The following is a 15010-nucleotide window of genomic DNA, read 5'->3' as shown; positions in this document are numbered from 1 at the left end:
TATGTCCTGCAGACGAAAGTGAAATACCAGGGTCAGATATCAGTTATATTGTTGGACATATAAGGTGGTTTTTCTACCACATTTTAGAGGAAAGTGTGGTACATTTGACTCCAGCAGTCATGTGACAGCTTAAGTGTTACATTTTTGATTAGAATGAGCTTTAATAAAAGTCAAATCTCAAAGACAGTCAGGAACAAAGGACTGGCTGGAGAGATGTGATGAACACAGTCAAAGGGAGAAATGTGATGATGTGTGACAAACTGACTGATAATACACTCAGGGTGGGAACGAGCTGCAGATCAAAAGGAGCGAGATGAGGTACCAGGTGTGGAAGGAAATACTTTTAAAATAAAATAGGAAATAAATAACATATAAAAGTCCTAATAAAATCCAACATCATGGCAGTAAAGTTACATTAAATATGGCACAAACATAAAATGGTATTGTAGACAAAAGATGTAATGTCTCGTCTTCTTCTTCATTTTGTTGCAGTTGCTGGAGTACAGTGAACAGCTCCCCCTCTGTTTCTACTCCCTAATGCCAGCGTTATTAAGAAAAACATCGTTGACTGGTGGGTTTGTCTGCTCCGTCTGTGAGGTCACACCGGTCTGCTGGATGAACTGCTGCAAGTTACATTGCCTCAGCTCTTTGTTCAGCTCCTCAATAATCTCCAGTCTGTCCTAGAAGACACAACAGGTATTATATTACCGGAGAACATTGTATCCATGAGCTGATATATCTTACTGTTCTTCAGGGCTGCATCGTTGCCTCCGCTACTAAAAATACACCAGTGCATCTTTCGTCGCACCTTTGCACCAAATGAGACACATTTCAAAAGAATGGAGTGATGACCTGTCCTCCTCCCTCCCTGGAAGGCATTGCAAATGCTCAGTACCATCCCAGAGCCAGAAGTATTATCCAAGACCTGTTTGACCTGCTGCCCTCAGCAGGCACTACAGGTGTTACAGGACCACAGCAGTCGTCCCCAGCTTCTTTCCTAAAACGCTGTTTGGACTCGACTCAAACATCCAAAATCCACATGGTTCTTATGTAACTTTTACAGTCTGCAGTAACATCACTGGTTTAATAACTAAAATTTTCAGCTCAACAGTCAATTTCTTAACATTATACTGATCAATTAAGACTTTTCCTTCATTTGAGTTAATTAAAGTCCTTAGTTTTTGTTATCAGTGGCTCCACAGAGTACTTCTTAATACATTCGACCAACATACAAACAAATTCCTGGGAGAGTTGTGTCAGAGAGGGAATGTGGTGTAAAAACAAATGCCCACATTGAATTTGCAGATTAACCCTTTTGTTTTTTGGTTAACACCAACTACTTTGCAAATCTGTTAATTACTGCTTAAAAGTATTATTTCAGTGCTCTCGTTTCCACTGTTTCAGTTTCTGTGTGTGTCTGATCTCACCTTGTTACCGGGTGTGGTGAGGATTATTGGAAAAGTGTGATCCTTTTCAGGCTATTATTCATGCATTCAGAAAAAGGCAGGAGGACGGAGGATTAATGCAAAGGCCAACAAAAACCTGTTTGTCAGCTTTAGCCTGCACTTTTCCACTTACAGTGTCTTTTGCCAGTTGGGCGTGTCTGCAAAGTTTCAAGTGTGCAGTGGCAAATTTTTCTCATGTCAGCTAAAATATTACGCAGCATTATGTGTCATACTTTTCTTTCATTTCATCATCTCACATTAGCTCTATAATGGATAGAGCTAATATGAACCCTGATGTGTTTTTGCTTCCTGTCACAACAAACAAATATCGATTATCAGCACATCTTCCCTAAAGTTGCTGAAATAAGTCTTACAGTAGTTTTTGTGAGATCAACCCTTCAGTTTAGGTAGAAATGATTGAAGAATTATACCTTTACCCTTTCCTCAGCCGTTTCCATCTTCCCCTGTAACTCAGCCAGTCTTACATCAACTTCTTCTCCTAGCTGCAGGCGGTTGTGGAGCTCCTGCTTCAGGGACTTCAGGGACTCATCTTGCTGTGCTGCCAGAGAACTTTGCGTTTGGACTCTGACTTGCAGGTCCTCTTCTAGATGTGCAGAACGGGTTTGGAGTGTCCTGATTTCATAACTTTGATCGTTTATGGATGAATGAATCTGGTCCAGGCGCCTGTGCATACCTGTTGATAACAGTGTTAATGGTTTTTGTTTTAGAAATGCAATCTGGAATGCACCAAAAATGTTGGGAATGTAAACAGATATGAGCACATACCTTGTTCTCTTTCCATCTCTGCCTGTAATGCTTTCTCCCAGTCTTCTGTCTGCATCAGCTCTACCTCATTCTGTCTCACTCTCCACTCCAGTTCCTCCAGTTCTTCAGCGAAAGCCAGAGTTACTTCAGGAGATGACCGCTTCTGCTCCCATAACTCAGTCTCTCTTTCCAGATCTTGAAGCTGAATCTCCAGATCCTGTAGTCTTCTCTGTTGCTGCAGAATATCCCTAAACACCTCGTCTTTGGGGTAAGAAGGATTTGTCTTCATGGAGTTCACAGGGTCTAGGAAAGATACCGGTGAGGCCCTCAGTTCTGGCGAGGATCTGGGAGATCGAGACCAGTCCTTCTTTGGTTTATTCCTTTTGGGAAGTGTTGAGGGACCCAGACTAAATGTCAGAGCCTTTTGTGGCTCTCTGCGTTTGAGGGGCTCTGGTTCTGAGGGTCTGGAAAGTGGAAGACGTCTCTCATTGGCGGAGGTGTCTGGACCCTCACTGAGGCTCGGGCCGGTCCTCCGCAGAATGAACTGGACCTCTGTGGCCAACTGTCCCAGTTGAGCCAGGTGCTGCAGTGGACAATCATCAGCAACCAAGTGTCTCTCATTCCCTCGTAACTTCAAAATGAGAATGTAACGACCTGTCTGACCTGAGCAGGGATACATAAAGGCTTAGTTTTTAACTGATCAACATATTGCTAATAACATGAAATGCAAATATCAGCTGAATGTAGTGCAGAGTCAGACGGCTCAGTGAGCCGGTGTAATTTAAATTTTTTAGTCCTCCTAAAATGTCTTTCCAGTAGTTTGTAGTTTGGTGTTCACAACTGCAAACACCAAACTAACACCATTCTGATAACAAAGTAATTCAGTGAGTGTAAAATGAGAATTTTCATTGTTAGTCAGACTGAGAAACTTACCGATTGCTTGTGCGAGAGCTATGACGACATCCTGACAGGAAGTGGTCAGTGATAGGCCACTAACAACTCTGACCACACCCTCCACCCACACCTTCAGCTCCATTGTTCACACGCAACACCAACTTTTACCTACAGGGTGACACATAAACACATCTGTAAACTACACCAATAAACAGTCAATACATTATAAAAATAAACAGATGCAAGAGTTTGGCAGTAATGTTAGGCATGCACAAAGATTAAATGTATAAGTCTGCTGTCAGAAATACATACTGTAGCTTTGACCTTTATTTGCTACATCCGCTCATAAGGCAAAGTTGCAAACACTGAGCAAAGCTGATGAATGACAACTGCAGCTTTGTGTTTTACTGTGCTTAGAGTCTAATAAGTACAAATATCAACAGAACAAGTTTCTACATTGTGTTCTACATTCAAAACTGTTCATAAAAATACTTCTAGCAGAACGATTAATCCATCATGCATGCTCCCATCCATCCATCTGCTTAACTGCCTATTCAAAATATTGAAATATTTTTCTATATTTTTATGTATAAATATATTTTTGCACTATATATCTGTTAAATTGCAGTTCCACTAATCTAATTGTAGCTCCATTTATATTTTAACATATGTAACCAATAAAAATAGCAAATCTGCCTTCTCCTATAATCTTTAGATCACAAATTTATTTGAATGTATCTCTTCATGTATACAACATGTTGTATGTGTTTGGTGCTTTGTTTTCTGTACCTGCTGAAGGTCTGTTTGTCTGAAATGTTGGGATTTAATAAAATAATTGTAGGCAAGATCTTTTTTTCTCTGATGGACAATTAAAACACTACTTTTTGAAGTATATGAAATAACATACAAGTGGCTTAAGACAGATTAATATTCATTGTTACATATTTATTTTCTTATGGTTTTATTTAAAGTTGTAAAATTACTTATTATTACCAATACGTTTCACTATGAATAGTTGAACTTGATGGACTTTTCCTATTGCAAAACTTTGCTGCCAGCCTTACAAAACTGTTGGAAATAATACCAACTTTGCCCTGTTTGGAAGTTTTAGGTAGTCCCAAGTCACAAACAACAATTCTCAGAAAAATGGTGTTGAATTTTATAAACCAGCACTGGAGGCAACTAGAGGGGTCTGAGACTCTGAGAGGTGGAGTGCAGGAGTCTGTGGAGAGTGGGCAGGCAGGTTTGTGTCAGCGGGCTGCAGGAGGAGAAACAGGACGACTGTTCCTCCTGAAATCTTGGCTGTGAGCTGGAACCAATTTCAAATGGACAAACTGATACCAACACTCGGGTTTTCTCACATACTCTGCAATTTTTTTGCAAGAACAATAACAGCAACAAAGGCTTTCTAGAAGAGCAGCCAGAAGAAGAGTAGCTTGTTTAAAAAGTATCTGACTTATATAGCAAATAATTCTCTGTATTTCCACTGACACTGAAAAGGCCAGTTTACACCCTAATAAGACATTCCTCTTATGCTCTAAGACAAATGTAGGAAATACAGACCATTCAGAACACATGTTGCTTTCGCTTTCTATCACCTGGTAAATGGATGTGTTCGTATATACCGCTTTTTCTACTCGACCTGAGTATCTTGCCCAAAGGTATTTGGCATGCAGGAGCCAACAACCAACAACCTTCCGATTAGTAGATGACCAGCTCTGAGCTCTAGCCACCCCCGAACCCACCTGAATATTAACACTTTAAATCATTAATTTAAAAATCCGCCGTCAATAAGATCGACACAGACACTGTAAGCTTACCCAGATTCTTTCCTGAAAGCAGCTCGTTTGAAATGTAATTGTTAAAAATGCAGTCTGTTTTGCTTTCTGTATTATACAAGTGGTGATCAACTACTACTTATTAAAAGATTTAACTGAGTGCATACACTGTATTTTCTCTAATCCTCTGTGGATCGGAGAAAAAAAATCAAACTTGTGCACTCAGTTCTTTCTGTTTGCATGCTGTACAATCCTGGAGAACAATTCAAAGACATCATTAAAAGCCCAAAGTTACCATGACATTTATGTCCATGATGTGTGTATGTAAACTTACTCCCAGTTATAGTTGATGGAATTCTACTCAAACTGTTTGTTTTTATCTAATCAGATCAGGGAATCTTTTGCCTCATAGCTTTTTGCGTCAGTCCTCCCCCATGCAGGTTGCTCAAAGACGTACTGTTCTGTAACCTTTCTTTCACCTCTCCATCCTGCTTGCTTGGTTATCCAGTTGGTCTAGGCGGCCAACTTTTTTAAGACCACACTGCTCTGCAAACACTCAGAGCTCAGTCTTTGATCTGATGTACAATGTAAATTCTGGGACCTTGTATAAACAGGTGCAATGGTTTCTTAATTATGTATAGAAAAAAACATCTAAATACTGACTGGTGACTGGTCATCTGTCTCTTTGCGTTAGCCCAGCAATGGACTGGAGATCTATCCAGGCAAACCAAATGATTAATATTCCTGGTCCTATGTCTGTGAAGGTTCTCAGTCATCCAGGTCATCGTAGTCTATGAAACTTAGAAAGAAAAACGTCTGGACTTCTCTAAGTTTCCTTGAAGACGTTTCACCTCTCATCCGAGAAGCTTCTTCAGGTCTAAGAGCAACTGGTGAAGAGTCCCAGATTTTAAGTCCCATGGGGGTGTCCCCAAGAGGGACATGGACCCCCTATTGATCCTCTACCCAATCACACGAGCCAAGATATGAAAAAAACAAAAAAACAAAAAAAAAAACGGGTGTAGGCCACAATCAGCAAAGGTTTTGGGACTCTCCACCAATTGCTCTTAGAACTGAAGAAGCTTCTCGGATGAGAGGTGAAACGTCTTCAAGGAAACTTATAGAAGTCCAGATGCTTTTCTTTCCAAGCTCCTTAGACATTCCTGGTCCGAGTAAAAAGATGCATCTGGGTGGTTTTTGGGTGGTTTGTCAAAGTAGTGTGTTGCTGTACCTCAACAGAAGCTGTTGTTTGACTGTTGTGGGATTATACAATATCAACACTGTAGTGTTTCTCTGTGATTCATTTTAAACGTATGACCAAGTGGAATATGAGGAGAATATTCCACTGGCTAGTTTGTTGTTTCCATCAGTTCTTGACGCACTGCATATTACTGTAACATTACATGCCAATAGTGTCAGTTCAGCCAGGAAATCCATAAAAAGTTAATGTTAGTATAGTCTTTTGTGTTGGGATTGTAATGAGACCGAAACACCTTCAGGAGGTTTCTGGAGTGACAACAAATATTTTTGGTGAAAATGAGTTGATTTAGGATTGTTAATCCATCAAGCATCACCGATATTCTGTAATGGGTCAGTTAATTAGACAAAGACCAGAATTGCAGCCAACAGTGGTGCTTCCCGGCACGTTCAGTGAACATTAGAGGGTTTTTCCTGGCTAAGATTCCTGTAACGATGCAAATATACATGACTGGTGATTGATACAAAATTGAGTTCCTTACTTAAGACAAGTGTGTAAACTAAAGTGTAATCCATACTGGAGCCAGAGAGAGATTTTTTTTTAAACGACTCTATTCTTGTCATATTTTAGGGGAACCCTCAGTGTGAGCAGTTTAACATATGTGCATGCTTACGTTTCAAACAGGTGTTTGAAGTGTGGGAAGGTTTGTGTTTGTGTCATGTGTTTGCTGGAAAAGACGCGCGGCCTCACTGAGCAGGAATGCAGCAGAACATGTTGACATTCCTGAAAGAGTCAGACTCCTCCCACACATACTCCAGTCTCTGTTTGCTAAATTCCACTGCCCAGCATCAGTTTCAGTGTCACCATCATTAAGAAAACAGTAGGTGCTATAAAGCCCTTAAAAATACCATGAAACTGATTTTCTTTATGTGGAAAATCCTGATTTTCACTTTTATAAGACCTGTTGGTTCTTGATGGGCCACAAATAAATTTTTGCCTGAAGTATCAGACTCTGTGTTACCTTTTTACCTTTTTTTGTAATGATTGACATTAACTTTTAGACCACATCAAAAGATTTTGTTCTTGATATAGGATTATTTTGGGGGGTTTGGGGGGTCTTTTCAAAGCTATTTTACTTAAGTTAACCAAATCACAGCTTTGTCTTTGATTTGATAAACATGACAGGACATTTTATGCAAAAAAATTTCTTATGCACGGATACAATTAAATAAAGGAAAAACATTTAGTAGCTTAGTGAGGTGCTAGTCTAAGGTGATCATTTCAGAGTCTGTTGGCACTCTTCTCGAAATGATGGAACATCGTCCTTTCACAGATGTTACCCCATTAGCTGTTTTGATGGTGGTGGACAGCACTGTCTAACTATAAATCTCCTACAGGTGTTCAATTTGGGTCGAGATCTACTCACTATAAAGGACATGCCAAATGATTCCCAGCATTTTTCTCCTCATCAAACCGCTCAGTGAGCTTTTCTGTTAGTTTGTCTCTCACATGTATCCCACTTCATTTTTAGTCATTTCTGTATGGGTAATCAAAAACACTTTATGTGTAATGCTTTTTAATAATTCAAAACTGAGAGATAAGCAGAGACAAATGTTGTACACTTACCTTCTATTTCAGTTTCTCTCTGTTTCGTTGAAGGTCCCACGGCTGTCAGTCTGTTTCGTGGTCAGCCTGCTGAGCAGCTGAACGGCTGTGACTCAAACACACCTACAGACTCAGCTGAGGAAGAGGAGGAGGAGAAAGAGGAGTGCAGTTGTGGAATGCAGCTCTTCTGGGTGTGCTGCATGTAATGTGATGTCACTGTGAAAGTACTCGGAAGAAGTAAAGTGCATTTACTGTAGCGGATTTTTTTGTGCCACAATCATCCTGCAGGAAATCACCGGCTTTTGTTCTGAGCTTGTTTTCTTTTTCTTTTGAGTCCTTCGTGAAAATGCCTCAAACCACCACTACAAGTTCTCACCGGACAGGTCCATCTATGCTTACTCATTATTCATTTTTTCCCTAAATTCTACAGCCTGCATCTGCCTGATTTTAACAAAGCCACAGCTTTGAGTTGCACTGGTGTGATCCTCTGTTACAGAGAAAAGGTTTTAGTGCTTTTACTCCAGCCTGTGGCTCCAAGCAGTGATGTCACTGTGACGCTGAAACTGAGCTCCTCCCAAACTAAATAGGAGATAAAAACAGAGAGGAGTGGCTCCTCCCACCAACGTGTTCTTTCTGCACATTTCCAACATTCCACTTCAAGGTATTAGTCTCTCTTTTTCTCCTTTGCTCTGTTTCCTACTCCATGTTTCAGTGTGTTTCAAGTTCAAGTTCATGTACAGATAAACAGTGTTGCCACATTTATCCATAATGTATTTTTTGGGCTCGTGCTCCTCAGCCTTACATGAGCATATAGAGAGTGTGCAGTTATATTACGAAGAAAATAACAGAATTTAGCAGTTGTAATAATAATAACAATGAAAAGGAGAAAATGAGAGATAAAAAAGTAATAAATATTAGAGAATTTAAGGCGAGTTGGTATTTACAAGTTTGCGCAAGAGTATTTACAGGTTGAAATGGTTTGGTATGCGTCCTTTCAATGCTGCTGGTTACAGCACCAACCAACAGCAAACATCAGCATCAGGATGTACATAAATGAAGCTGAAGTCATGCTTCCATGTAGCGTTTCTTTTACTCAAGTTATTATTTTGTGTGGCCCTACTGTATACCATTTATACACTGACTTTATGAATTAAGTCTAAAGATCTCATTCAGTTAGACTGGAAATGTTGACAATGGGAGGAAACCAACTAGAAGTCTTTCAATCTCTCATCAGGACAAACACAAACTCATTTCTAGTCAGGTCCCATTGAAGACTGTGCTCAAACACAGAGGCCAGTTATTCATGTGAATTAACATCTTGACATCTCCCTCGAGTGGTAGAAAGATGAACTGGAAATATTACTTTTTATGGATGGACAGTGCTGCTCTTCAGCAGTGAAGCAGCACTGTACCACGTACAGCCTTTTTAATCAGTCGGTGTTCAGTGGCTCATTTTATTCAAGGTATGGTTAATCCAAAATTGCAGAAAAAAACGGGACAATGAAATCTTGCTAATGTTGTGTGAAATTGATCAACCGTGGTTTTATTTCCCCAAATTAATTTTTTTGTGTCTCGAGATCTCTTGACCAATCCCATTTTTGATGTTTGTGTTACTGAGAACCTGCCAAGTCCAGAACTCATCAAACACCAGTATCATAGAATATCAATGATACTTGATATTCTATGATACTGGTGCATGATACTGTATCATACACCAGTATCATTCATCAGCCTTTTCATAATTCTACACCTATGAGTTCCTTAAATCCATAACCCTCCCCCATTTTTCTTATGATCAATTCAATATCTTTGAAAAACTTCATCTCAAGATGAATTATTTTGTCAGTTTGAAATCACGTGGACCTGATGCTTTCCCTGCTGAGCTCTGCAAACATTTCTAATCATTTTTTCCCTTCTATTTATAAGAATGACTTTAGAATGTAGATCCACTCAGCTAATTACCGGCCACTGTCTCCTATAAATACAGACATTAAAATTCCAAGTAAGGGCTCAGCATCCAGATTAGATAAAGTGATTAAATTTGCCCTCTCATTCACCCTGACCAGACGGGTTTTATTAAAGGCTGACTATCTATCAGTGCTTGCAAACCCAACACTTTAATGGAGCTGTCCCACATTAGTAAATCACTGTAACGTTATCATGTAGAAAAAGCATTCAACAGGGTTCACTGGAAATTTCTTTTTGCAACACTACAAACATTTGGGGAATCATTTATTAACTGAATAAGGGCTCTTTGTGTTTCCTCAGTGACCACAGTCACCATCAGTTAGTTGATAACATTCATAAAATCTCATTCTTCACAGTGGGACCTTTTTCACTAGCAGCAGCAGCAGGAGTGAGATAAGATGGAAATATCAAACGTGTTCAAACAATCATTACACAACGCATATTTTTTTATGACTCCATTTAGACAAACATGATTTTGCAGCCCTAGTTTCTCTCACAAGGTTAATATTAAATATATCAGGATGAACATTTCCTACAAGCTTACAATCTCGCTCCATCATAGTACAAGATGATTTAAGTCACTGGTCCAACCTTCCTGTCTCCCTTTACAAACAAACTGCAGTAATGAAAATGTCACGCCTACCTAAAGTCCATCATGTATCCACAGTAGAAAAACCTAAATCTCAAGGAGGTGTCCTGGTCCTGGGTCTGCTGAGCCAGTGTTTGTGTTTTTGATTTAATATTCTTTGATTATTGTTATTCGGAGGTCTTTATTTCACTGGTTCTTGGTCTTAGTTCTCCCTCCCTCAGTGTTTATCTTAGCCTGTGTTTAGTCTCTGCCCCCGTGTTACTCTGTGTTCCTCGTTTCACGTCGAGTCACCCTTGTGTTCATCTCCTCTGCCTCCCCAGTCAGTCATATCCCCATGTCTCAGTGTGAATAGCTCATGGTTCCTGTTTTACTTTGACAGTCTCGCGTGCCGTGTTCAGTCATTTCAGTTTTGCTTCCTCCCCGTCTCATTTTGTCAGATTAGTCCCAGCTGTGTTTCCTTCTTGTTTCTCATTCCCTCGCTATTTCTTTGTGTATTTAAGCCCTGTGTTTTCCTCTGCCTGTTGTTGCTCTCATCACGAGTGTTGTTTCATGTGTTATGTGTTCCTTGGTTTCTTTCGTGGTCCCCAGTTCCTAGCTTCTAGATTCCAGGCTTCTAGTTTCCTAGTTTTCAGTTTTAGGCTACACTGTCACTGCGGGGAACGCCAGTGTATTTATGGAACGGACCCAAAAGCAGACACGGGAGAACAAAACTAAGGTTTAACAAAAAGCGAGCTTTTATTGTGGCTGAATATCATAAAAAACTAAGATCAAATATGAAAAGTGTGACAAAAACATGAACAAGAATCTGGACTGGACCATGCAAAACAATGACGTGAAACATGAGCATGAACCTGACCAGAAGCAAAACCTGACGAGACTCGACATGACGACAAAAGACGACCTGACAGAAGACTTAAATCCACAGGAGGGCAATGAGGGTAAACACCTGGGGAGACACAGCTGACACCAATGAACATGACACCATAAGGGGAAGTAAAACTAAACACACACAACATGGAAACACCAGAGTCTTCAAAGTAAAACAGGAAACGTGGAGAGACGCAGACATGACGCACATGACGGGCTGGACAGGAAACATGACACATAACCAAGCAGAGATGAAACAAAAACACAAGAACTTACTATCACAAACTTAACGTAAGAAAATCAAAAATACAAAATAAACTTAAAACAGTCATAGACCCTGCCCCTGCTTTCTTATTTCTGGTGTTTGAGTTGTGTCACAGCATGATAAAGCTGCCTCCTTCGGTTTACCCTTTTGTTTCGAGTCCTGCGTTTGGGTGCTCATCCTGCCTGCCACAGCGTTCTACATGACAGGATTAAAAGCTCCAAACTATTCATTCTGTTTCTAGCTCAGCTGCTCTCAATCTAATTTTACCTTCTAGTTTATCAGATATTCTCAATATTTCAAAATCATATCAATAGCTGGGATTCTGACGGCTTGAATAAAGACACTTCCAACCACCACCTCCAGTTTCACCATCCCTCCGGTCATTGATCTGGAACAATCCAAACCTTATAATCAATAAGAGCACATTCAGTTTGACTTCATCTATTTCAAGATAATACTTTCATGAACTTTCAGCAGGTTTTTTTTAAAGAGTATTTGTTTTTGTGTTTATTGGAGGACAGACAGGAAAGTGGGCTGAGAGTGAGGGCACAGCAGAAGGCCACAAGTCAGACTGGATCAAACAAACTTAAAAGAACTCACATTAAATTTGATTATCTAATGACAAGAGAGAAATTTACATGTTTATTCTATGAGACTAATACTACATGAATATGTCTGTCTGTATTTGTTCAGATTTATAATAATGTGTGTATGTATGGACATGCAAACAAATATTTAATAATTGCATACGTGACCATAGAAACACTGGGTATATTGTTATATCATTACTATCATTACTTAATATTAGAATATTATTAAAACACAAATTCTAAAACAGTAAGAATCAGAATTTCTTTGTAACTAAGTGATGTTAACAATTACATTATATTTACTACTGTTGTTATTGATATGAAATAAAGCTTTACAGCAATAAATCATATTAACACCTTCTACAGCGCTGCAGCGCCTGCTTTGTGTGTTTTATTTCTTGTTTAAAAAAAACATTTTTATGCATCTATGTTTGCCCTTGCTTATGTCCCATTGAGGGCACTGGGCTTTTTAGACAGAAACCAGTTAAAGTAGTCCCAACAGGTGTTCAGCATGGCCAGGCCAGCAGGTTACTGACTTCCATTAACAACACAAACAGTACTAGTCATTAAGAATGTTAAGGTGGGTCACTTCTTACTTGGTTAGATTGCCACAATAAATTGTGCTGTGAACTTAAGCTGTTCTGAAGGAGATTATGTTCAATTTTAGAGATCAGCAAGCATGAAGTCACTGACCAAACAAGTCTCCAGAATATCACCATTCCTGGAAGACTCCTCAGATCTCCGTGTCGTGATAGCAGGAGGGTCGGAAGTCTTTGTGTTGAATGATTAGATGTTTTTTTTCATCTTCAAACTATTTTACAACCTTTTCTATAAGCATTAAATAATAAATACACCAAAATCAGTATTTGTGGCTTTATTTCAGTTACCCACAGACTAAGCCATTTAAACTGGTTTTGTTTTCATTCTTTACTTGCTCTCAGACCATCAAACATCATTGGGCCTGCAGCTGAAAGAATAAAAACTGTCTTATGATGGCATTCGTGATTATAATTGATCAGATCACATCTGCACTCTGAAACCTGAAACATTTACTACTGCGTCCAGCGCTTGTGCATGCCATGGTGGAGGCAGGATACTCTGAGTGGGTGTGTGGTCAGGAGTTTGATCCAGCAACTTTACCCCTAACCACTATTGTGCAGACTCTGGCTAAAATGCAGGATAGCATCTCCCATAAACAGGAAATTATGGTTTCACGTGGGTTGAAGGGACTACAGGTCAAACATGTACAGTCACTGTGTTTAACACTGTGGCCACAGTAGCTGACGTTGGCAAAGTGACAAGATTAAAGCAAACACATTACACAAACAGAGGTGTATTGTATGCTGAAGCAACCACACTGAGTAATGTGGCATCATGGCTTTGTGTAACATCTACTGAAAATAAATACATAATTGCTAAACTTAAACTGGCACTCTTTTAATGTTTATTGTATCGGGAAAGACCAAAAAAAACAAAGAAAAAATGGTCATTAAATCACTTAATACCAAAGGGTAGTTGTAAGCAGTGCAAGACAGAGTTAGTTTTTCATATGCTGGCCTTCAACATCAAAAATGAAACACAGTTAAATTTGATGATTTTGATCCATCACAGGAAAATACTGACTTTTTATGGTGTGATGCATGTTGACATGCACAAACTTTGGATCAAGTCTTGTGTCAGAAATAACTGCAGCGATATAACAGTTTAATTCACAATTATTTTGTGTCACACAGGAATAAAGGAACATATACTGAATCCTGTCATAAAATGTAAAGTTTTAGTTATACCCATCCATCCATTTTCACTCCCAGATCTCACTGTAGTGCTGGCAGTCTAAGCAGTGAAGCCTCCGCCCAGCCCTTGCTCTCTATGGTCACCTTATCCACAGGCACACCAACGTGTTGCCAAGCCAGCCAAGAGATATAATCTCTGCAGTGAGTCCTGGGTCTGCTTCATGGCGTGACATAGGAATGTCAGAATACTTCATCTCGCAGGCTCTTAGAAGTTATTTAGGTCTAAGTGGTTTGCGGGGCGTGGTTTGCGATGCAGCTGCAGGGGAGATGGACACACCTCTGTGCTCTCTGGTTATTGTTGTTGTTGTTGGAGTGTGTAGCTGTGGGCTGAATAAAGTGCTGGAAAGCATGAACGTGGACGGGTCTGCCGTGGAGTTATTACAGTGGCGCCGAAACCCAGGATGGGGCACGGCAGACCCGTCCACATGCTCATGCTTTCCAGCACTTTATTCTCTCACAGTTGCTTGTTTACACACTGGCTGTAGCTTTTTCAGCCCACAGCCACTCACTCCAACAACAACAACCAGACAGCACCGCGTTTTATGTCGGCGAGGCGTGATTGCTGATGCCGTGCAGGTGTGTCCATCTCCCCTGCAGGCATCACAAACCACGCCCCGCCACAAAGTGGAATTCCAAAATGTCCACAAGAGGCCTCTCTCAGCCAGTCTGCTGTGGCACCACTGGATGGCAGTGTCTGCACACAGAGTGTGCATCAGTGTTTCTCTCTAACAAGCTGATTCACACAGAGGAAACATTTATCTTGGCTATAATATTTTATTCATTTTTGAAATTTCATCTTAAGTTGTGCCAAAAACAGCTGTGTTTATCCATTTATTTACTGCAATAAACATTGTAGACAGCAGAAAATAAATCATAAAATTCTCGTCCCACTTGTGATACTATTAAATCTACATTTCATTTCAGTCTGAAAAGGAACTTTTAATAACTCTTGGTTTTCTGTCTATTTGTTTTTTTAACAGTGGAGCTGATGTTGAGACGTGTATGAGCGCCCGAGTGAGTTTTGGATAAGAAGCCGGTGAAAGGAAACATGAACAGAAAAGGATCAGATGTTTGCTCGTTCAGTCTACCACATCTCATGCAGTATTGGTTTACTACAGTGTAGTATCTCATGATTTTCATGAGGTGTACCTTTTTTTATATTTCTATCTATTGTTTGACACTAAAACAATACCTCTACAGGGGGAAGATTTATCTGTGCTCATATCTCAGTTTAGCAGCTGTAACATAAAAACCAG

General features: G+C 39.8%; 1 protein-coding gene across 1 annotated transcript; it reads right to left on the bottom strand.

Moving 5' to 3' along the window:
* Nucleotides 1-527: 527 nt before the first annotated feature.
* Nucleotides 528-3246, bottom strand: LOC134624344 (ras association domain-containing protein 8-like). Its single transcript, XM_063469331.1, has 4 exons — nt 3144-3246; nt 2232-2873; nt 1877-2139; nt 528-680 (listed from the first exon to the last, which is right to left on the bottom strand). The coding sequence occupies exons 1-4, from the start codon at nt 3244-3246 to the stop codon at nt 528-530; spliced, it is 1161 nt and encodes a 386-aa protein (XP_063325401.1).
* Between the last annotated feature and the right edge of the window lie 11764 nt (nt 3247-15010).

This window comes from Pelmatolapia mariae, linkage group LG1, assembly GCF_036321145.2.
Source record: "Pelmatolapia mariae isolate MD_Pm_ZW linkage group LG1, Pm_UMD_F_2, whole genome shotgun sequence".
NCBI lineage: Eukaryota > Metazoa > Chordata > Actinopteri > Cichliformes > Cichlidae > Pelmatolapia > Pelmatolapia mariae.
This window is presented reverse-complemented; position numbering and strand designations above follow the sequence as displayed.